Raw genomic sequence first — 25,247 nt, 5'->3', positions numbered from 1 at the left:
GTGGTGAGAAAAAACCGAGCTCCCCTGACCCTGTCCTGGTGTGGGAGTCGCACAGGTACTCATTGATGGCCCTCTGCTGCGTGTGCAGCCGCTGCAGCATGGCCAGCGTTGAGTTCCACCTGTTGGGCATGTCACATATAAGGCGGTTCTTGGGGAGGTTCAACTCCTTTTGGAGCTCAGCCAGCCAAGCACAGGCATTAAATGATCGGCGGAAATGCACACAGACTTTCCTGGCCTGCTTCAGGACATTCTGTAAGCCCAGGTACCGGCCCAAGAACCGCTGCACCACCAGGTTAAGGATGTGAGCTACACAGTAGTGATGGCCGAACGGTTCGCCCGGCGGTCGTTTCGCGGCGAATTTCCGACTTTCGCCGTCCGCGGGTTCGAACGCCTTTTTCCGTCGTTCGCCCCGGCGGACTTACGTGTTTAATGTATACAAGAACTTTAACCTTTCGTGACACGTTTATCATGTGTTACAGGACAACCAATTGAGACATGACAGCTCATGGACACTTGGACATTCCCCCTAACCTATAAATACACCCGATCCGGTGGCCATTTTACATTCTTTCTTCTGTCACTGTAGGGAAAGGATCCTGTGTGGAGTAGGGACAGAGAAAACGCTAGCTATTTGGTACACAAAAGTTCTTTTCAGGACTGGTATAGGTGTTAGGTCAGCAGCCTGAGTTTCTTTTGTCAGTTTAGATAAAGGGACAGAGCGCTGTATGCTGCTATTTTAGGGACAGCTCAGCCAGATTAGTCTTTCTTCATCATCATCATCATCATCATCATTAGCTGTTACTATCAGGTCCACAAAAGAGCTGTTCCAGCTAATCGTTCCAGCCTACTCTTTTTTGCCAATTTGTATAGGGACAGGCAGGAAGCAGTGTGTCAGGCAGTGAGGATAATTTTAAAGACTTGCTGTTACTATTAGTTCCACAAAGGTTCTTTTCAGGACTGGTATCAGTGGTACGGTAATAGGCTTGTACACGTATAATATTCTTTCTTCCAAATATAGAAAGAATATTATACTTGACTGCTGCCCTTCTGCTGCAGTCTGCTAATCATTCACAACTCACTTGTTCCACAAAGCTCTTTATCAGGACTGGTAACTTGGTCTGTCTAGGGTGCTACGGTACATAGGCTTGGGTGCGGTACAGTCTGCTGTTCTGTAAGGACCGCTATCGGTCCACAATACATAGGGTTGCCGTGCACTACTGCTGACCGCTGCCCTATACTGCAGCAGTCCTTCATTGGTATAGGGACTGACGTACAGTCTGCTAATCACTAACACACAACCTGCTTGGTCCACAAAAGTTCTTATAAGGACTGGTAACTTGGTATAGGGTGCTACGGTACATAGGCCTGAGTGCGTTACAGTCTGCTGTTCTGTAAGGACCGCTATCGGTCCACAATACATAGGGTTGCCGTGCACTACTGCTGACCGCTGCCCTATACTGCAGCAGTCCTTCAGCGGTATAGGGACTGACGCACAGTCTGCTAAACACTAACACACAACCTGCTTGGTCCACAAAAGTTTTTATAAGGACTGGTAACTTGGTATAGGGTGCTACGGTACATAGGCCTGAGTGCAGTACAGTCTGCTGTTCTGTAAGGACCGCTATCGGTCCACAATACATAGGGTTGCCGTGCACTACTGCTGACCGCTGCCCTATACTGCAGCAGTCCTTCATTGGTATAGGGACTGACGTACAGTCTGCTAATCACTAACACACAACCTGCTTGGTCCACAAAAGTTCTTATAAGGACTGGTAACTTGGTATAGGGTGCTACGGTACATAGGCCTGAGTGCGTTACAGTCTGCTGTTCTGTAAGGACCGCTATCGGTCCACAATACATAGGGTTGACGTGCACCACTGCTGACCGCTGCCCTATACTGCAGCAGTCCTTCAGCGGTATAGGGACTGACGTACAGTCTGCTAAACACTAATACACAACCTGCTTGGTCCACAAAAGTTCTTATAAGGACTGGTAACTTGGTATAGGGTGCTACGGTACATAGGCTTGAGTGCGGTACAGTCTGCTGTTCTGTAAGGACCGCTATCGGTCCACAATAGATAGGGTTGACGTGCACCACTGCTGACCGCTGCCCTATACTGCAGCAGTCCTTCAGCGGTATAGGGACTGACGCACAGTCTGCTAAACACTAACACACAACCTGCTTGGTCCACAAAAGTTTTTATAAGGACTGGTAACTTGGTATAGGGTGCTACGGTACATAGGCCTGAGTGCGTTACAGTCTGCTGTTCTGTAAGGACCGCTATCGGTCCACAATACATAGGGTTGCCGTGCACTACTGCTGACCGCTGCCCTATACTGCAGCAGTCCTTCATTGGTATAGGGACTGACGTACAGTCTGCTAATCACTAACACACAACCTGCTTGGTCCACAAAAGTTCTTATAAGGACTGGTAACTTGGTATAGGGTGCTACGGTACATAGGCCTGAGTGCGTTACAGTCTGCTGTTCTGTAAGGACCGCTATCGGTCCACAATACATAGGGTTGACGTGCACCACTGCTGACCGCTGCCCTATACTGCAGCAGTCCTTCAGCGGTATAGGGACTGACGTACAGTCTGCTAAACACTAATACACAACCTGCTTGGTCCACAAAAGTTCTTATAAGGACTGGTAACTTGGTATAGGGTGCTACGGTACATAGGCTTGAGTGCGGTACAGTCTGCTGTTCTGTAAGGACCGCTATCGGTCCACAATACATAGGGTTGCCGTGCACTACTGCTGACCGCTGCCCTATACTGCAGCAGTCCTTCATTGGTATAGGGACTGACGTACAGTCTGCTAATCACTAACACACAACCTGCTTGTTCCACAAAAGTTCTTATAAGGACTGGTAACTTGGTATAGGGTGCTACGGTACATAGGCTTGAGTGCGGTACAGTCTGCTGTTCTGTAAGGACCGCTATCGGTCCACAATAGATAGGGTTGACGTGCACCACTGCTGACCGCTGCCCTATACTGCAGCAGTCCTTCAGCGGTATAGGGACTGACGTACAGTCTGCTAAACACTAATACACAACCTGCTTGGTCCACAAAAGTTCTTATAAGGACTGGTAACTTGGTATAGGGTGCTACGGTACATAGGCTTGAGTGCGGTACAGTCTGCTGTTCTGTAAGGACCGCTATCGGTCCACAATAGATAGGGTTGACGTGCACCACTGCTGACCGCTGCCCTATACTGCAGCAGTCCTTCAGCGGTATAGGGACTGACGTACAGTCTGCTAAACACTAATACACAACCTGCTTGGTCCACAAAAGTTCTTATAAGGACTGGTAACTTGGTATAGGGTGCTACGGTACATAGGCTTGAGTGCGGTACAGTCTGCTGTTCTGTAAGGACCGCTATAGGTCCACAATAGATAGGGTTGACGTGCACCACTGCTGACCGCTCACCTATACTGCAGCAGTCCTTCAGCGGTATAGGGACTAAGAGTTTTGTCACAGGGTCATTTAAAAAATGACATGCAGAGGAAGAGGCAGGCCCTTCCGCAGGGGTGGTAGGGGTAGGGCAGGAGCAACAGGCTTGAGCCAAAGTGGGAAGTTGCAGAAGGTGCGTTCAATTACTTTAAAGGATGCACCAGACTTGGTTGAGTGGCTCGCTCAGCCTTACTCTTCTGCACCCTCCTCATCCTCTCGATCTGCACCCTCTTCTTCACTCTCTGCTATGTGCACCCCCAAAGACACTACCACCAACAACACGACCACCACCACCACCACCACATACCTTCCGCTTGAGTCACTGGAATTATTTTCCGATCCATATCAAGAGGACATTTCTGATGCGCAGCCACTCTTGGTATTGGATCAGGAAGAGGAGGTAGCAACAAGCGCTACTCAGCAGTCTGACGCCAGTACCCAGATCAGCCCAAGGAGGAGGTTGGTCCCCGGTGTTGCTGCCTACTCTACTTATAGCGGTGGGGAAGGTGACGTTGATGATGACGTGTCTAGTGATGTCACGTGGGTGCCCACAAGAGAGGAAGAGGAGGGGAGTTCAGAGGGAGATATGGACCAGCAGATAGGGAGGAGAAGCAGCAATGACTTACATTGCACAGCAGGGACAAAGCAGACTGCAAATGTATCAGGAGCGAGTCATCGACCATGTACGGTCACATCTGGCGCTCCCAGGACACCGGCACATGGCTCCGCAGTGTGGGCTTTTTTTAACGTGTCCGCTGCTGACAATAGCGTTGCCATCTGCAATCTTTGCAGTCAACGCGTTAGTCGCGGTAAGCCCAATACTCACCTAGGGACGACCGCCTTAAGAAGGCACATGAGCAGCCATCACCGAGCCCAGTGGGAGCAACGGAACACACAAAGCCACACTGCAGGCTCTCACCGTCCAGCCTCGTCTTCTACTTCTCCTTCTCCTCTCTCCTCACAATTGTCCTCCACTCCACCTTCCATCACGCCAAGCTCACATTTTTCTGCAAAAAGGCAGGCTTCCGTGGGCCTAATGTTTGAGCGTAAAAAAATGATGACGCCGGATAACCCTCTTGCCCAACGGTTGGCGGCTGGCTTGTCAGAACTCATAGCCCGCCAACTACTGCCATATAAACTGGTGGACTCGGAGGCCTTTCGCAAATTTGTGGCCATTGGAACACCACAATGGAAGGTCCCAGGAAGGAAGTATTTCTCAGAGAAGGGCATCCCAGAGCTATATGGCCATGTTCAGCGGCAAGTGAATGTATCTCTGGCACACAGTGTCGGTGCCAAGATACATCTGACCACAGACACGTGGTCTAGCAAACACGGGCAGGGAAGGTATATCAGTTTTACTGCCCACTGGGTGAACCTTCTGACGGCCGTCAAGCATGTAACCCGTGGCACCCGTGTAGATTTGGTTTTACCGCCACGGATTGCATGCAGGCCTGACTCTTCTTCTCCTCCTCCTACTCCATCCTCCTCCCTCTCCTCCTCAGCTGCCTCCTCCTTTTCCGCTGCTAGCGTCTCTTCCACTGCACCGCCCAAGCTCCCCAGAACCTATTCCACATGCCAGGTGAGACGTTGCCATGCCGTGCTGCGTCTGTTGTGCCTGGAAGCAAAGAGCCACACTGGCCCGGCACTCCTTTCAGCTTTGCGTTCACAGGCAGATGAGTGGCTAACACCGCTCAATTTGACAGTTGGTAAAGTGGTGTGTGACAACGGTGCCAATCTGCTTAGCGCATTGAAACAGGGCAAAATCACGCACGTGCCGTGCATGGCACACGTCTTAAACTTGGTCGTGCAGCGATTCCTTGTCAAATACCCTGGGGTCCAGGACATCTTGCGGCAGGCAAGGAAAATCTCGGCCCATTTCAGAAGATCTTACACGGCCATGGCTCGCCTTGCTGACATTCAGCGGCGACACCATCTGCCGGTCAGACGTCTTATTTGCGATTGCCCGACGCGATGGAACTCAACCTTCTATATGCTTGATAGGCTGCTCCAGCAGAAACGTGCAGTTAACGTCTACCTGTATGAACTCTGCGAAAGAAACGGTTCTGGGGAGCTGGGTTTTTTTTCACCGCGCCAGTGGCTGCTCATGCGCGACACATGCAGACTTCTGCGGCCATTTGAGGAGATCACCAAACTGGTCAGTCGCAGCCATGGCGCCATCAGTGACATGGTACCTTATGCCTTCTTTCTGGAGCGTGCATTGCGTCGTGTCATTGATCAGGCTGTGGAGGAGCAGGAGCGGGAAGATGAGGAAGTCGCAATGCTGGATGAATTCCCAGGGGGGGCTACTCTATCTGAGACAAGTCAACAACAGGAGTCTGATGAGGAGTCAGAGGAGGATGGTGCCGGGGCGGATGAGCAGGAGCAAGAAGAGCATGCTTTAAACCTTTCTGGGATCCCTGTTGTGCGAGGATGGGGAGAGGAGAATGAAGAGGACGACATTATCCTGGATGATGAGCAGGAGCCAGGCCACCACACCGCTTCCACTTTAGTGCAAATGGGGGCCTTCATGCTCCAGTGTTTTAATAGGGACCCCCGTATAAAAAGCATGAGGGTCAAGGACCAGTACTGGGTGGCAACGTACTTAGACCCCCGGTACAAACACAAAATGGCGGAAATGTTACCGCCGTCGCAGAGGGCTGTCAGAATGCAGCACTTCCAGGCCTTGCTTCGAGAAATGCTGCATTCTGCTTTTGCGTGCGCTGGCAGAGGAGCAATTCCCACTCCCAGAGAAGGATTTGCGGGTACCAATCCAACAGCGCCTGCAAGAAGAGGCCGGTTTGAAGATGTGTTGGTGACTTCGGATATGAGGTCATTCTTTCAGCCGACCCATCGACAGGTGTCATCCGGATCCAGCATCAGGGAACGCCTAGACCGTCAGGTGTCCGACTACATTGGGTTAACGGCCGATGTGGACGCTCTGAGGAGTGATGAACCCCTAGACTACTGGGTGGGCAGGCTTGACCTCTGGCCAGAGCTTGCCCAATTTGCAATCGAACTGTTGGCTTGCCCCTCATCCAGTGTCCTGTCCGAAAGGACGTTCAGCGCAGCAGGGGGGATTGTGACCGATAAGCGTACTCGCCTAGCTCACCACAGTGTTAACTACCTCACATTTCTAAAAATGAATGAGGCATGGATCTCGGAGGAATTCAACACATGTGATCAGTAGACCATGTATATGTCTATAAACAATTTTTGGAATCAAGCACACAGACCTTCTTAATTCATTTGGCTCACTTCCCTGACCCAAAAAAGCACACCGTACTATATGCCCCTACCCTCCTCTTTGAAGAGGTTGAGCGGTGTCATATTTCTACTGGGGCTGCTTATTATGAGGGGTTCCCACCATCCCTGTGCTGTGCTGACTTCCTCCTGGGTGTTCTTATTATGAGGGGCTCCCACCATCCCTGTGCTGTGCTGACTTCCTCCTGGGGGTTCTTATTATGAGGGGATCACACCATCCCTGTGCTGTGCTGACTTCCTCCTGGGGCTGCTTACGGTGCTGCTGTCAGCGCTGTATGTCACGGAGCTGCTGTCAGCGCTGTATGTCACGGAGCTGCTGTCAGCGCTGTATGTCACGGAGCTGCTGTCAGCGCTGTATGTCACGGAGCTGCTGTCAGCGCTGTATGTCACGGAGCTGCTGTCAGCGCTGTATGTCACGGAGCTGCTGTCAGCGCTGTATGTCACGGAGCTGCTGTCAGCGCTGTATGTCACGGAGCTGCTGTCAGCGCTGTATGTCACGGTGCTGCTGTCAGCGCTGTATGTCACGGAGCTGCTGTCAGCGCTGTATGTCACGGAGCTGCTGTCAGTGCTGTATGTCACGGAGCTGCTGTCAGCGCTGTATGTCACGGAGCTGCTGTCAGCGCTGTATGTCACGGAGCTGCTGTCAGCGCTGTATGTCACGGTGCTGCTGTCAGCGCTGTATGTCACGGAGCTGCTGTCAGCGCTGTATGTCACGGAGCTGCTGTCAGCGCTGTATGTCACGGAGCTGCTGTCAGCGCTGTATGTCACGGAGCTGCTGTCAGCGCTGTATGTCACGGAGCTGCTGTCAGCGCTGTATGTCACGGTGCTGCTGTCAGCGCTGTATGTCACGGAGCTGCTGTCAGCGCTGTATGTCACGGAGCTGCTGTCAGTGCTGTATGTCACGGAGCTGCTGTCAGCGCTGTATGTCACGGAGCTGCTGTCAGCGCTGTATGTCACGGAGCTGCTGTCAGCGCTGTATGTCACGGTGCTGCTGTCAGCGCTGTATGTCACGGAGCTGCTGTCAGCGCTGTATGTCACGGAGCTGCTGTCAGCGCTGTATGTCACGGAGCTGCTGTCAGCGCTGTATGTCACGGAGCTGCTGTCAGCGCTGTATGTCACGGAGCTGCTGTCAGCGCTGTATGTCACGGTGCTGATGTCAGTGCTCTGTATTACGGTGCTGCTGTCAGTGCTCTGTATCTCCTGCACCCTCTTGTTTGCCTACCCTGGTCCCTGACCTTCCCTCTCCTCCATTGCCTTCATTAGCTCCATAGTCCTGAATTGTCAGAACAATTTCCCAAATAAAAAAAAAATGCTTGTAGTTATCGATCCCAAATTCACCTCATACATGTATTATGCTATTGTCCAGGTGGTGGGACTACGTGCTACCCCCTAATAATTACCCCGTGGCCGCAAATTCGACCTAAAGGTTTGCGAAATTCGCCTCCCATTGAAGTCAATGGAGCCCGCGGCGAACGGTCGTTTTCGCGAACGTTTGTGTCCGTTCGCGTTTCGCGTTCGCGAAACGTCCCGTCGGAAGTTCGTCCATCACTACTACACAGGGCACATGGGTCAGTTGTCCCTGTTGGAGGGTGGAGAGGAGGTTGGTGCCATTGTCGCAAACCACCATTCCTGGTTTAAGCTGGCGTGGCGTCAACCACCTCTCGGCCTGCCCCTGCAGTGCTGACAAAATATCTGCCCCAGTGTGGCTCCTGTCCCCCAAGCACACCAGCACCGCATGGTATCTTTTTGCCTGCGTACTTGCATAGCCCCTTGAACGCCTACCAAGCACCGCTGGTTCCAAGGACAAAGCACAGGGAGAGGCCATGGAGGAAGAAGGAGAGGAGGGGGTGGAGGAGAGAGGTGTGTCAGAATCCCCAGTAGTAGCATTTTGGAGGCGTGGTGGCGGAACAACCTCCAACACTACTGCACCTTGTCCTGCATCCTTCCCAGCTGCCAGCAGAGTCACCCAATGCGCCATGAAAGATAGGTAACATCCCTGTCCATGCCTGCTGGACCATGAGTCAGCTGTAATATGCACTTTACCACTGACCGCCCTGTCCAGCGAGGCAAGGACATTGCCTTCCACATGCCGGTAGAGAGTCGGAATCGCCTTCCATGAGAAAAAGTGGTGTTTGGGGACCTGCCACTGAGGAACCGCACATTGTAAAAACTCACGGAAGGGGGCTGAGTCTACCAACTGAAAAGGCAGCAGTTGAAGTGCTAGCAATTTAGCCAAGCTAGCATTCAACCGCTGGGCATGTGGATGGCTGGGAGTGAACTTCATTCGACGGTCCAGCAGCTGGGGCAAGGAAATTTGCCTGCTATAATCAGACGTGGGTGTACTGCTAGCAGAGTGCCCGGAAGCACTTGGCTGTGATACACCTAATTCTACACCTTCATTCCTCTCAGAGCAGGTTTCAGAGAGGACTGAAGGTCTAGTGGGGTTGGAGATGTCAGCTGATGAGGAGCAAGGAGAGGTCCACTTTGTTCTTTGGTGTGGGTCTTTAAGGTACGCTTGCCAACGAGCTGCATGACAGGTCAACATATCTCTGGTCAAGCATGTGGTGCCCAAGCGGCTGATGTTTTGGCCACGCGAGATACACTTGAGACATATGTTGCAAATAGCAGCGGTGCGATCTGATGCACTCGTCTCAAAAAAGGCCCACACCAAAGAACTTTTAGAATAACACGCAGAGGCAGCACCCTGCACAGGCAGAGCTCTGCGGTGTGATTCAGTCGGTGTGCTGCCCCTAAGCTGGCCCCCGGAGGGCATCCTGCCTCATTGGACATGTGCCTCCTCCTCCTCCTCTCTCCTACCAGGCACCCATGTGGAGTCAGTGCCCTCATCATCCCCTCCCTCTTCATCACTGGAGCAAACCTGGCAGTATGCTGCAGCTTGTGGAACATGACTGCCAGATTGCTGTCCTTCTTGAGCATCCCCTCTCTCTGCGCTCACGCTACTGCCTTCCTCTAGCTGAGTAGCATCATCAGAGCCTACAAAACACTGGGCATCCTCCTGGAGCATGTACCCAACACTGTGCTCAAAGAGTTCAGGAGACTCCTCAGGAGGACATGGTGGGTCTAGGGAAGGAATCACTGATGATGACATTGAGAGTAGGGAAGACGATGCATTGGCAGCTGCTTTGCTAGTACCCTGAGCCTGGGTGAGAGATGATGAGGAGGATGAAGAGGGCTTGGTCCACTCTACCAAGTCTTCGGCATGATGCGGCTCAACACGTCCAGCTGCCGAAAAGAAGGACAAGCGTGTCCCATGGCCACATGCTGATGATGACGATGCACCGCGTCCACGACCAGCACTGTTGTCTCTAGACACAGAGCCTGCTTGCTCTCTTTTATCGGCTCACGCCTTTCTGCCTCTCCTTGTTGGCCTTCCAGACATGGTAATGGCCTGAAGGGAGATGGGAAAACCAGCAATTGGGTAGTGTATATTGTGCTGGAGGCACACAACACCCACTAACTCCTGCAGATGGCAGATGGCTCAATTAGAGAAGAGCTATATAGGTGGATATAACGGTGTATAGTGCGGTCTGGGCACGCAGACGACACGTACAATCTTCTACAACTGACTGCAAGCTCTATTACAGAAGAGCAATATAGCTAGTTATATAGGTGGATATAACGGTGTATAGTGCGGTCAGGGCACGCAGACAACACGCACAATCTCCTACAACTGACTGCAAGCTCTATTATGCCACGTACACACGACCGGACTTTTCGAGGGACAAGGTCCGACAGACTTTCGACGGAGATCTGACGGAGTTCTGACAGAGTTCTGACGGACTTTCCGAATGAACGAACTTGGCCACACACAATCACACCAAAGTCCGACGGATTTGAACGTGATGACGTACGACTGGACTAGAATAAGGAAGTTGATAGCCAGTAGCCAATAGCTGCCCTCGCGTCGGTTTTTGTCCGTCGGACTAGCATACACACGAGCGGATTTCTCGGTAGGAACTGGGTCCGGCAGAGTTCTGGAGCAAAAATTTGAAACATGTTCCATTTCTAAAGTCTGTCAGACTTTTGCAAATCAAAAGTCTGCTGCAGCCCACACACGATCGAACGGTCTGCCGGAATTGTTCCGTCGGACTTTTGATGTTGAAAAGTCTGGTCGTGTGTACGCGGCATTGCAGAAGAGCAATATAGCTATCTATATAGGTGGATATAACGGTGTATAGTGCGGTCAGGGGAACGCAGACAACACGCACAATCTCCTACAACTGACTGCAAGCTCTATTACAGAAGAGCAATATAGCTAGCTATATAGGTGGATATAACGGTGTATAGTGCGGTCAGAGCATGCAGACAACACGCACAATCTCCTACAACTGACTGCAAGCTCTTTTACAAAAGAGCAATATAGCTAGCTATATAGGTGGATATAACGGTGTATAGTGCAGTCAGGGCACACAGACAACATGCACAATCTCCTACAACTGACTGCAAGCTCTATTACAAAAGAGCAATATAGCTAGCTATATAGGTGGATATAATGGTGTATAGTGCGGTCAGGGCACGCAGACAACACGCACAATCTCCTACAACTGACTGCAAGCTCTATTACAAAAGAGCAATATAGCTAGCTATATAGGTGGATATATAACGGTGTACACTGCGGTCACGGCATGCAGACAACAGGCACAATCTCCTACAACTGACTGCAAGCTCTATTACAAAAGAGCAATATAGCTAGCTATATAGGTGGATATAACGGTGTATAGTGCGGTCAGGGTACGCAGACAACACGCACAATCTCCTACAACTGACTGCAAGCTCTATTACAAAAGAGCAATATAGCTAGCTATATAGGTGGATATAACGGTGTATGCTGCGGTCAGGGCACGCAGACAACAGGCACAATCTCCTACAACTGACTGCAAGCTTTATTACAAAAGAGCACTATAGCTAGCTATAGAGGTGGATATAACGGTGTATACTGCGGTCAGGGCACGCAGACAACAGGCACAATCGCCTACAACTGACTGCAAGCTCTATTACAAAAGAGCAATATAGCTAGCTATATAGGTGGATATAATGGTGTATACTGCGGTCAGGGCACGCAGACAACACGCACAATCTCCTACAACTGACTGCAAGCTCTATTACAAAAGAGCAATATAGCTAGCTATATAGGTGGATATAACTGTGTATACTGCGGTCAGGGCACGCAGACAACACGCACAATCTCCTACAACTGACTGCAAGCTCTATTACAAAAGAGCAATATAGCTAGCTATATAGGTGGATATAGCGGTGTATACTGCGGTCAGGGCACGCAAACAACACGCACAATCTCCTACAACTGACTGCAAGCTCTATTACAAAAGAGCAATATAGCTAGCTATATAGGTGGATATAACGGTGTATACTGCGGTCAGGGCACACAGACAACAGGCACAATCGCCTACAAGTGACTGCAAGCTCTATTACAAAAGAGCAATATAGCTAGCTATATAGGTGGATATAAAGGTGTATACTGCGGTCAGGGCACGCAGAAAACACCCACAAACTCCTGCAGATTGCTAACAGCTCAATTACAGAAGAGCAAGAACGCAAAATAGGCCGATAATGAACGGTGTATACTGTGTTGAAGGTACACAGAGAACACCCACTAACTCCTACAGATGCCAACACACTACACAAGGCCACCGCACTGGCGGCCTTATATAGTGTGGGGCGTGTACTACACAGCCTGAGCTATGATTGGCCACAGGCATCCTGCCTGTGGCCAATCATGACTCTCCTCACTGCCAGCGCTTTGATTGGCCAAGCATGCGGGGTCACAGTGCATGCTTGGCCAATCATGAGCCAGCAATGCACTGCGATGGCACAGTGCATTGTGGGCCGCGAGCGCCACACGAATTTGGCGCGAATGGCCCATAACGTTCGGTATTCACCGAATGTGTGAACAGCCAATGTTCGAGTCGAACGTATGTTCGACTCGAACACAAAGCTCTTCCCTATTTGACAGACTTTTGATGAAAATAAAAAAAAAATGCATCACAGTGAGCAAGCCTTATATGAAGAAGCCAAATTATAGTAAACTCAGGCCAAGAATTACAATTTTTTTTCTTTAGATAAAGTCTGGTGTAAAGTAATAGGTGCTGAAAAATTGGGTGTTGATAGTGCCTTCACACTGTAACCTTCTAGAGGTACTCTTGATGAAAGCAAGAATTGGCCTTGCTATAAAAAAAATTAATGTGACGCCCCTGTCAAACAGTTGCAGAGGACTTCTTGGGACTACCAGAATGCTGGACCACCTGCCATATTACTAACATGATGTGCTCCTACCCATTCACCCTTTTGTAAGTGATTTTGGGAAATATAAAGTTTTACTTCTGCACTTAGAGGCGCCTTTTTTTCTTTTCATTTTACTGCCGGAAGTGCATTGAGACCCTCTTCTATTTCCACATAGACTGATATCTGTCCCCCAGTCTGTCCGATCAGCCCCTACCCTGTCTACCTTTAGGAGATCCCTGAAAACTCACTGATTCAGGGAAGCCTATCCCACACCCACCTAACAACTGTCCCCGAGCCCCACCATCAAATCATTCTCTGCAGCTATTACCTTTTGTACCACTACCCCCTCCCTTTAGAATGTAGGCTCTACGAGCAGGGCCCTCCTGTACCAGTAGCAGTGCTGCTCTCAGGCACAGCACTGGATTGAGAACATGCTCAGGTAAGTATTTGGAGGGCTGGGGGGGAGCTGCACACAGAAGGTTCTTTGCAAAGAATGCATTAGGATAAAAATCTTCAGTGTTTACAACCACTTTAACTGCTATATTTCTTACAAAGTGCATTTTTGGGATTTATTTAGTCCCAGACAGAAGGCCTTTCAAAATGTTTTGCCTTTTGAATTAAAAAAAGAGTCTTTCTATATTTCATAGATTTACAGTGCTGTGAAATGTGGGCTATGGTCATTTCAAAATGTCTCACTTTTTTTCTTTTGCTTGTAGGTTCCTACTGTGTGGTCAGCTAGATCATATCCTTCCTTGAAGCCTTTAGGTGGCTACATAGCAGATCTTTTACAAAGACTGAGCTTTTTTAAGGTGAGATCTTAGCAGGAACTGCAAGGCGAAAGAAAGTCATCTGAACCACAAAAAAATATTTTCTGCAATGAAAGCAAAGTGTCTTTGCTGTAGAAGTGCTTACATGTGCATAAACAAAAAAAAACTTTGAGATAGAAACTCTTAAAAAGATCTAAATTTATGAAAAGGGAAGCTGTTTTGTTATCTCTAGCGTATAAACCTTTCTATGTGAATTAAAAATCTCTGTAGCAACAGCTGAAAACACCCTCATTTTGGAAGACGTATGCTTCATACTATTCCTGCAATGGGAAATGTTTGCTCTTAGCTTTACGGTAGTGAGATATTATTTGGTTTAGGATATCTGAGTTGTCTGGGCAATAATTTAATACAGTGTTTACACATCAAACCCTTCTATAGAACGCTGCCAAGGGATGGTGGGTGACAGAAAGCTACAATCTTCTCAGGAGCAGAAGTAAATTACAAGTTTACTGTGGTGTGAGTCATCTAAATCCTTCTTCAAACTGTGCTATGCCTACCTTCCATGAGCTTTGTGGGGCCAGATGCTGCCTGGAAATTCAGTGTTAACTGCTGGTATCCTGGCACAGAATATACTCAGGAAGCTCACAAGTTAATTTTTTTTTTCTTGGAGTGACTGGCCTCAGAATAATTAACAATTAATATCTGTAATCTTTCTGGTTGAGATTTACTTTTAATAATTTAATCGTTTTGTGCCGAGACCAAGCTAGATTAAGAACAAAAATATACAGGTTACAAATGCTGTAAAATCTGCATTACAGCTTGTCAGGTTAGATTGAAACTATTGTGTATTGTATAGTATGTATTTGCATGTATTTAGAATTTTGGTATGATTCCATAAGTGTTCCAAATATACAAGGTGTGTCTAAAAAGTTTGGTGAATGGTCCGATATCTCAACGGTAACATGGACCAGGTGTGCACGCATGCACATGGCTATCCACAGACGCGTTGAGAAGCGTGGAGTATGCGTAAGTGCCAGGGTAAACCCACTGTGGGCAGTTGAATGTAGTCAGTGTGCAAGGTAGGGTCATGGAGCAATGAGTGAATAGCAAGTTAACAGAGACAAAGACACATGAAATGTTGGTGCAAGTGTACGGGATGGAAGCCATGAGCAGAAAATATGTTTGCGACTGAGGATGAACCATGTTCAGGTCGGCCATCGACAAGCAGAACCCCAGACATGATCGAGCTAGTCGGACAAATGCTGGCATGAGATTGGCGATTGACTCTATGATTTATGGTGGAGGACTATGCCATTAGCGAGGACATGGTGGGAACCATCGTTTGTGAAGATTTGGGTAAACGGAAGATCTGTTCCTGGTTTGTGCCGAACAAGCTGACAGACGAACAGAAAGCAAAATGATAGAAACCACATTTTGCAGACGTGGTGGCAATCCAAGAATGTGTGACAGCGGTTCTGTGATTGATTCCTAAAGAGGCCTTTGTGACAGTTTCTAAAAGCTGTATGAACATTGCCAAAATTGTCCTGTGAAGGATAGTGATTATTTTGAAAGCCAAAAAAAGGTAATTTGTTTGTATCTTTTGTTTTGTTTATTTTCTGATACCATTTACCAAACTTTTTAGACACAACTTGTTTATACCTGTATATAGTATATATATATAACACAGCGCTGCAAATTTTAATTAATCAGAAATCTCTTTGGTTTGGGTAGACACTAGGCACTCTCCAAAGGTTCTTATAACTGACTAGTATCCTAGTAAATGATTACCCCTTTTCAAGTTCAAGGTTCCATCCTGACACAACCTTGATTATCTTCATTGGGTACTTTATTTGTTAAGCTAAGGTCATCTGAACTCACAGGTCTCTTTATTTAAAGCTAAATGAAAACTTTCAGGGCAAATCCAGGACATGAGAACTTAGCCTTTAAGGGGTAATATTGGCGAATAATGAGATACTATTTATTTTGTCTTCTTAGGAGTGGATCGAAAGGGGAACACCAAACGTTTTCTGGATCTCTGGCTTTTACTTTACGCAGTCTTTCCTGACTGGTGCACTGCAAAACTATGCCAGAAAATACAAGATTCCCATAGACTTACTAGGCTTCCAGTTTCGAATAACAGATCATGATCATGCAAATGAAATTGACTCATCACCGGTAATATTTTTGCAATTTAAAAAAATTGTAAAAATGCTATCTGCTATTAGTTTAGTTTTATTGTAGTATTTTACTATATTTCAAACTTCTATTTTAATTGCAGTCTGATGGTACATATATCAATGGCTTCTACATGGAAGGAGCAAGGTGGGACCGTGAAAAACATGTGATTAGTGAATCTTTTCCTCAAATTTTGTATGAAAGCATGCCTATTGTATCCTTTTTTTATATGTGTATTTATTTTCTATACATATAAATGTGCCAATCATGAATTTTCTGCAAGGGTAAAACTATTAAAGTAAAAATGGGCAATATCAAAAATTACTTATACGATGTATTCTTTTATTAGCATTTACAAAACAACTGTTGGGCTTTACTTTCTATAAAGCAGAACTAAGTCTGCCTATCCATTACAGCCATGGAAGCAGCCATCTAACATGTTTCATGTCCCTGATGGTGGTTGTGTTTGAACATCTTCCTGATACACTAAGTCCTTGTACATACGGTCGGATATTCCGATGGAAAATGTCCGATCAGACCGTGTTGTCGGATAATCCGACAGTGTGTGGGCTCCGTCAGAATATCCGACAGACCAAGTTTGAGAGCTTGGCTATAAAACTTTCCGACAACATGATCCGATCGCGTCAGTTCTGATCGTGTGTAGCCTAGTCCAACGGACAAGGTGCCACGCATGCTCACAATAAAATTCTGAGACGGAAGCACTCGGTCAGGTAAAACTACTGCTCGTAATCGATATAGCACATTCGTCACGCCGCAATGTTAAAAATTGTTTAATGCAGCGCATTCTCTTTTTCTTTACAATGCTACAAGAATGAAGTTGTTTTGCTGCTCATATTCACACACACTTCTCCAAAACTTATTTCTTTATTCTTTTTACTCATTTCAGCAATACAATATTTTAATTCGTCACATCTCCCCAATCTTTTTTTTTTATAATTTTGTGGTTGGTTTTTTTAATCAATATCTCTTTTTTTGACAGTTTGCTCATCTTTGCATTTTTTTGGTGTGTTTTGTGTGTCAACGTACCACAACACCATTATTATCTTTTCAATTTATTGTTTTCTTTTTTAATATACAGGAGGTTGTTTGGTGTTGGTGCCCCTTGTTATTCATTTGACTTTGTATTTTTGAAATGTACCTGCCTACTCACAAATAAACTGTCCTTTTTGAAGTAAAACACATAGACAAGTATTTCTTCAACAAAAAAAAACTTTATTTAGGTGTCAGTAACAAACAGGAAGGCAACGCTGGAGAAACTGGTCAATTTGGCCCCCAGTGCAGACATGAACTAATTTGAAAATCCAAAATTGGTGGCCTGAGGAGTACATATCTCAGGGAGAACAGTCTGGTCCAGAAGTCCAAGAGATCAGGAAGAGCAGATGCCATCTATGTCCCCAGGCTGTGGTCCTACAAGAGGCTGCATCTTCTGTCAGACCAGACTGAACTCAGGCCATCACTCTCTGGTCTTCCTTGGGCACTTCCCTCCAGGCTTCCTTCCAGGCTGTGGCTTGGCTCCTGTAGTTGTGGCAGGAGGAGGAGGAGGAGGGCGATGGTCGACCTCCTGGCTGCCACTTGCCACAGCCTCCTCCCGGCTGAGGTCTTCCTGTGTATGAAAATGGGACATAGTTTTAGTTTTTTGGTCATCAATCACACAATTTTGTGCTCATGACTGTTGCAAATTGAATGTTACCAAATAGAACAGACTATCATTCTGAGCCCAGCAGTTTTCATTCTTGTCCCAATCATTTTTGGTCACTACTGTCTATTGAGATGTAAACCACTTTGTTAAATCACAACTTACTGATCAATAATAACATCTAGTTAACATCATTAAATGTACGACAAGAAATATGTTCAACAATGCTATACCTGTCTCAAGCTGGGCCCCTCCACATGTTGCTGCCTGGAAGGCCCAGGTTGGACATCGGAAGCCTCAGCTGGGGGTGAAGGAAGCCTTGAAGGAAGACTGTAGAGTGGTGGCCTGGGTTCTCCCTGGTCTGCCAGAAAATGCAGCCTCTCGTAGTACAACATCCTGGGGACATAAATGTCATCTGGATCTCCTGATCTCAGGGATTTCTGGTGCTTCATTCGCTCCCTGAGATATATACTCCTCAGGGCACCAATTTTGTCCTTCACATAGGTCATGTCTGCAGTGGGGACCATGATCTTCACCAAAGCAAGCAGTTTCTCCAGCGCTGCCTTCCTCTTTCTTAGGTCCTTATATAGGGGGTTCTTCTGCCACAGGCAGGGCACCTCCCTGAGCAGATCAATGAATAGCCCCATAAAATTTCCTTGAAGGGATCCATCTTGTCTGCAAGACACAACACAAGACAAACCCTAATAATAATGACATGCTAAACTCTCCTAATCTTGTCCCAACATAGGCCTATATAGAAGCAGTATAGGCTAGTGATGTACCAAGTTAAAAATTTTCCCAATCGGTGCATCAGCTCCTCACTCTGCTCACAGATCGTACGTACAACACACACGTGTTGCGTTTTATATACAGTGCGCATGCGTGAAACTCCACCCACCCCTGATGTTCTTTCTAGGCTATTCCCCACCCCTTCTCTTTCGGTACAGTGGGGAGAGCACATGGCGGAGACACAGCAGGTGCACACTAATAGTTCCACTAACGAGGAGGGGGGCGAGGAAAGCCCGGAGCCTGAAACGTCCCGATCCTGGAGGAGAAGATTTAAGGCCTCAAATATGTCTTTTGGAGAGATGTTGGAGATGGTAGACATATTGAAGAGGAACTACTATGATGGGAAGTATGGACCTTACCCAAACCCAAATATCAGAAAGGCCAAGATCATAACTAAAGTTGTGAAGAGTCTTCAGAAGAATTTTGGGGTACGACGATCCAAGGATCAACTGAGAAAACGCTGGTCAGACCTGAAACTGAGGGAGCACGATCAGTACAGAAGGATCAAACGAGTTCTTCAAAAAAGTAAGTAGTTGTCATGTGTTCATATTATTATTATTGCTTGCATACTGCTCCATGTGCTTTAATTTAATGTTGTACAGTTTAAAATGGCCACTTTCAAGTTCATGGGTTCAATCGTTCGTAATAAACTTTGTTCGTTAGCCCACTCCAAAAACGATGTTTTGCCCACTTGCACTTGACTAAATTTCTTCACACTACAGGTAAGTATTCCAGCTTTAGAAAGTGTCAAAAATAATGTTCTCACCTTTGAACTCTGCCAAAAAACACAATTGTACGACACTTCCAAGCAATGTTTCCTATTCCTATTTCTGCCCTCTGTATGCTAAGTATTCCTTTTTTACATTCTCATAGGGGTGAGAAGACTCGGGACGTCTGAGGACACCAGGGACCCCACACCTCCCAAAGAAGGGGAAATACCAACAACAGAAGCAGAGGAGGAGGAGGAAGGAGAGATTGTTGAAGTTGGCGAAATTGTCACCACAACAGGTGAGTGTCGGAAACCACAGCTTCTGGTAAGCTAATCAATGTATGTCTGCATATTTATAATACATGGTGTGTTTTTTTAAGGTGATGTGGAATAAGAATCACATTTGAAAGTGCCCAGATCCTCATTGGGGAGATAACAGGGTGCAATCACGATTTAGAGAATATACAGAAAAACATCAATGATGTTCAACAAAAAATGAAGAACATCATTGATGTTTTGGGGAGAGTCTGAAACACCCCAAACTAGCTAGCATAGTTTTTAAATTTTCAAATCCTCCTCTGGGGGATCTTGGGCTGATGGTTATGCCTGAATAACCACATGCATCTGGGATTCTGATATATATTGTACTGATGAAGCTGATATGGCTGCAAAACACATAGAGCTCAAGTTTAGAGCGGTAGCCAGCTCAGGAGAGCAGAAGGGACGCTCTAAGAGTAATAACTTGGTTAAAAAGGCTTTAATGTGCTTAAAAGTTCAACTCACATTTGAGCAGTTACTATCAGGCAGAGATAGTTCTTTGGGCTGTCCTGGATTATCCTCCAGTTTCCGGCTGGGTTGGTTTTCCAGTTTTCTGGGTTGTTTAAATTGTATGATCGATAATTCCATCAAGTCCCATGTAGAATTGATTGATATATACTTATTTATTCTACAATGTTGATTAATTTTGCTCACATATACTTTTATGGTGAGCACTTCAAACAAACCATAGACATTCCTCTTGGTTTGTTTTGTTTTTTTCTTCCCCCTCTGGCTTGGTGTCCTGATTAGGGATCACCCGACACACCAAGCCGCTGGGTGTTCTTCCGATGGCAGCTTGGGAGGAGATCCGGCCCCTGTCTTGTACAGCGGCCGCCCTCCATCTTCCAACCCCAGCAGACATGCGCTGTCGGTGGGTTGAGGGGCGGAGCCCTGTTCCGGCACTGGTGCTGTGCGCATGCTCACTATAGCGGGACTCCGCTCTCACTACTCGTAGGGGTTATGGCACCAGACCCAGTCCCTCTTCCCCCTCCATCAGCTGTGGCAATATTGTTTGCGCCAGCTGATTGGAGGGCTCTGTCCTTATACAGCTTGACCGCTCGCTTGTCGGCACTCCACATCCACATGCTCCTCATCTGCCTATATCTCCAGGTAATTCCTGCTCTTATCTTTTTCCCTCACTGGCTATCCGTATCGTTTTTGTATGTCTCGTGAGATCTCTGTCCTACCATAGAGGCTCTGTCAATATATATATATTTTTTCTCACACCTTACTCATTCCTCCTTTTTTCATTTTTTTCATTTCTTTTCTCTTCAGGGTCTTCTGCCATTTACGCCTCAGTGGCCCCCTCGGTATACACCTTATAACCTATCCCACTCCAATGGACAGGGAACTGGGGTCCCCCTGCTGGGCTCCCCTATTTATATGCTATATACTTTGGAGCACTGGAATACTAAGCATGACATTTGCTTGATTTATTTTAATTACTCTTATTACATGCATCTACTTCTGTAACCATTCATGTAAGTAATTGTAAGCAATTTGTATATGTATCCCCATTTCCTTTTGGCTGGTCTATTTCACTAACATCCTGTTATTTGCGCTCCCTATCAGAAATGCACCCTTTGCTCTTTATTTACCCCTGATGAAGGAGACCAACACTTCTCCGAAATGCATAGGGTCTTTGAGCATCTTGGCCCACCTTATGTCATATGGGTGACTCTCCATTTAGGACTGTTACCGCTATGTGGATATCATTGCATGTATTTTAATTATGTTTTGATTTTCATATATGTTTTTTGATTGTTCAATATGCATATATATTTTGTGTAATAAATATTGTTTTATTCTATTCCACTTTTGAATTGTGTACGTGCCGTGAAAGTCCAAAACATAGGGGGTTCTTCTCCCTTTTTTTCAGATTATTTATGCAAACAGCTCTCATTGATGTGGAGACGGATACCTGTCCAAAATATCTACCCATTTCCTCCCCCCCACCCTAAAATTTTGCTAATGGGCCACCAGAGGGGGAGATGAATCAGATAAGTTGACCTTACCCTTTTGTATTTAAATACTCATTTAAGTTTTCTCCTTATGTTGGCTAAGCATGTTTGTGTCAAATCTGCTTGCAATGTTATGTGCAGAAGTAGTAATTTTTTTTATTTTTTTAATCCACAGTTTCCTTCAAACCCACAGCAATGGCAGGACGTTGCAGCCCAGTTCCGCCATCAGTGGGATTTTCCCAACTGTGGTGGAGTTATTGATGGCAAACAAGTCTAGATTGTCCCACCACCCAACTCTGGCTCCTATTATTTTAATTATAAGGGCTTTTGCAGCATAGTCATGCTAGCTGTAGTGTCTGCCAACTAGGAGTTTTTGTATCTGGATGTTGGGAAGAACGGCCGCAACTCTGATGGAGGAGTGATTATGCAGAGTTCTACAAGCGGCTCCAGAATGGCACCTTAAACTTGCCACCTGCTGAGGAGAATGTTAAGGGCCTCGATTTTGTTTTTGTTGCAGATGAGGCCTTTGCTCTGGGGGAACATCTGATGAAGCCGTTTCTTATGAGGAACCTCAACCCAAAGCAGAGAATATTCAATTACAGGCTCTCTCATGCCAGAAGGGTGGTCAAAAATGCCTTTGGCATCCCTTTGAGTAGTTTCAGGCTGTTTTTGACTCCAATCAACCTGGCACTCTACAAGATCAACCATGTTGTCCTGTGCTGTTGTATTTTACATCATTTTGGAATACGACTAGCTACCTTGCCTCACTGCCAAGTGATGTGGACCCTGCAGTGGCAGGCCCAGCTGAAGAGGCTGCAGCTCATCCGTCTGTGGGCATGCTGATGGCTCTTGAAAATGCCCATGCTGGATTGCCCTCACAAATGTACAGAGATGTACGGCAGAAATACCTTGATTATTTTGTGGGTAGAGGAGCAGTGGCTTGGAAGCAAATTGTAGCTGATTATGCCTAATATAATTTCGAGATCATAAACTCATATTTCATTTGAACTACGGTTGTCTGTATTTCTTATCTGTCTAATATGTTCACAAATGGGCTTTATTTTGGCCACTTGCTCCAATAGTGCAAATGTGCCTTATTTGCTACATGAGGTGACAATATCTTCTTCAGTTAACTATTATGGTATGCTGCACACACAATTTTTTTGTTCTTAATGGATCTAATGCATGAAGTTAAAAAGCATTATGCCTTTTCAACTATAATAATTTTTTGGAGGACTAAAAAGTGCAGAAGTTGGCCACATTTTAATGTCCTGTACACACGACCAGTTTTCCCATCGGAAAAAAACTCTGAAGGTTTTTCCAACGGAGTTCCGATGGAATTCTGCTGAAACTGTCTTGCGTACACATGATCACACCAAAGTCTGACTGTCAAGAATGCAGTGACATACAGCACGTATGACCCGACTAGAAAAATGAAGTTCAATAGCCACTGTGCTACCCTTTGGGCTCCTTCTTGTGTTAGTAGTTTGGTTAGAGACGATTCACACAAATTTGTTCTGACCAGCCGACCATTTTGAAACCATGTTGCGGGTACGTACTCGTCGTACAGTTCGTGCTGTGTTGGGGCTTAGTGTTGGGGTTCATACTGTGACCCAAGCCCAGTCCATGAACAGGGCGAGGAGGAGTTCATGGACCAAGAATTAGTTACTTTAGCATTACCTATTCTCACACATGCCTTTGCTTCGTGAGATCCAGGAGAATAATCCTCTGATGATTTCAGGAACTTTCTCCGGATGACTGAACACGTTTTCACTGTCTGTTAGCTTATATTATGAAGTAGGACACCTGCATGCGGCAAGCCATCACACCGGAGCAGTACTTGGCGACTGAGAGAAGTCTACAGGACCTCAAGTTCTCTACAGGCATCTCCCCCCAGGCTCTGGGGATCATTATTCCAGAGACCTGTTCTGCCATGATTCAGGTCCTGCAGAAGGACTATATTAAGGTAAGTTTTATCCTTTAACATCACATTATATGTATTTAATGTTTGCTAATGTATTGTACTTATTTCATCGTTCCCTAATTACCATGATTGTAATATGCTGAGAATGTCCCTTTTATCCTCATGCATGCTGTAAGCTTTTAAAATGCTCCTTTTTTGGCCTGCATGCATATTTGCCTTCACTAACCTCTCCAGCATGCAATCCTGGTCCAGAGTGCCAGATGTTTTTTTTTTGGGCTCCCAAAGTCATCTCAAACCCTCCCCCCCTAACATTTTTACAATGGGATATCAGAGGGGGGGGGGGGGGAGAAATATGATAAGTGGACCTTAGCTTTTTGTCTGGAAATACTCCTTTAAAAAAGTTATACTGATTAGAGATGGATGAACTTCCGATGGGACGTTTCGCGAATGCGAGCCGCGAACGCGGCCAAAAGTTCTCAAACCGCTAAGTTTGCGACGGGCCCCATTGACTTTAATGGCAGGCGAACCTTAAAAACCTACAGGTCATATTTTCAGCCACAAAATACTTACTAGCTGTGCACGCATAGTCCCACCACATGGCCACTGACATAACACATGTATAAAGTGAATCTGGGATCGACAACTACAAGCATTCTTTTTTTATTTGTGAAATTTTGACAATTCAGGACTCAGGAGCGCATGAAGGCAATGGAGGAGAGGAAAGGTCAGGGTAGGCTATGAAGAGGGTGCAGGAGATGATCACCAGCACCATGATAGAGAGCACTGACACCAGCACCGTGATAGAGAGCACTGATACTAGCACTGTGATGTAGAGCACTGACACCAGCACCGAGATATAGAGCACTGACACCAGCACCATGATATAGAGCACTGACACCAGCACCGAGATATAGAGCACTGACACCAGCACCGAGATATAGAGCACTGACACCAGCACCATGATATAGAGCACTGACACCAGCACCGTGATATACAACACTGACACCAGCAACGTTATATAGAGCACTGACACCAGCCCCGTGATATAGAGCACTGACACCAGTGCTATGATATAGAGCACTGACACCAGCACCATGATATAGAGCACTGACACCAGCACTGTGATATAGAGAACTGACACCAGCACCGTGACATAGAGCACTGACACCAGCACTGTGATATAGAGCACTGACACCAGCACCATTATATAGAGCACTGACACCAGCACCGAGATAGAGAGCACTGACACCAGCACCGAGATAGAGAGCACTGACACCAGCACCATGATATAGAGCACTGACACCAGCACCATGATATAGAGCACTGACACCAGCACCGAGATATAGAGCACTGACACCAGCACCGAGATATAGAGCACTGACACCAGCACCGCGATATAGATTACTGGCACCAGCACCCTATATATTTTACACCTATACCGGTCCTTACAAGGACCTTTGTTGACCTAGTAGCTAGTGATTTGCAGACTGTACCTCAGTCCCTACACTGATAAAAGACTGCTACAGAAACCAGTCGTTATCTGCAGCACAGCCCTGCACCAGCACCCTATATATTGTACACCTATACCAGTCCTTACAAGGACTTTTGTGGACCTAGTAGCTAGTGATTTGCAGACTGTACCTCAGTCCCTACACTGATAAAAGACTGCTGCAGAAACCAGAAGTAATCTGCAGCACAGCCCTGCACCAGCACCCTATATATTGTACACCTATACCATTCCTTAAAAGGACCTTTGTGGACCTAGTAGCTAGTGATTTGCAGACTGTCCCTCAGTCTCTACACTGATAAAAGACTGCTGCAGAATAGGGCAGCAGTCAGCAGCAGTGCCTTACAATCCTATATATTGTACACCTATACCAGTCCTTACAAGGACTTTTGTGGACCTAGTAGCTAGTGATTTGCAGACTGTACCTCAGTCCCTACACTGATAAAAGACTGCTGCAGAAAC

At 46.6% G+C, this 25,247-nt stretch overlaps 1 protein-coding gene across 1 annotated transcript in view; it reads left to right on the top strand.

Moving 5' to 3' along the window:
• LOC143962680 (dynein axonemal heavy chain 3-like) overlaps window positions 1–25,247 on the top strand; it is a 2,426,925-nt gene that overhangs the window by 2,388,507 nt on the left and 13,171 nt on the right. The window contains exons 76-78 of the mRNA XM_077472045.1: window positions 13,695–13,787; window positions 15,741–15,920; window positions 16,024–16,134. Coding sequence (XP_077328171.1) covers window positions 13,695–13,787; window positions 15,741–15,920; window positions 16,024–16,134 — 384 coding nt within the window. The remainder of the gene's footprint in view (window positions 1–13,694; window positions 13,788–15,740; window positions 15,921–16,023; window positions 16,135–25,247) is intronic.

The sequence above is a fragment of the Lithobates pipiens genome, unplaced genomic scaffold (genome assembly GCF_037356315.1).
Source record: "Lithobates pipiens isolate NorthernLeopardFrog02 unplaced genomic scaffold, aLitPip1_a1.2 Scaffold_8, whole genome shotgun sequence".
Taxonomy (NCBI): Eukaryota; Metazoa; Chordata; class Amphibia; order Anura; family Ranidae; genus Lithobates; species Lithobates pipiens.
Note: the sequence above shows the minus strand (reverse complement) of the source record. Positions and strands in the feature narration are given on the sequence as shown.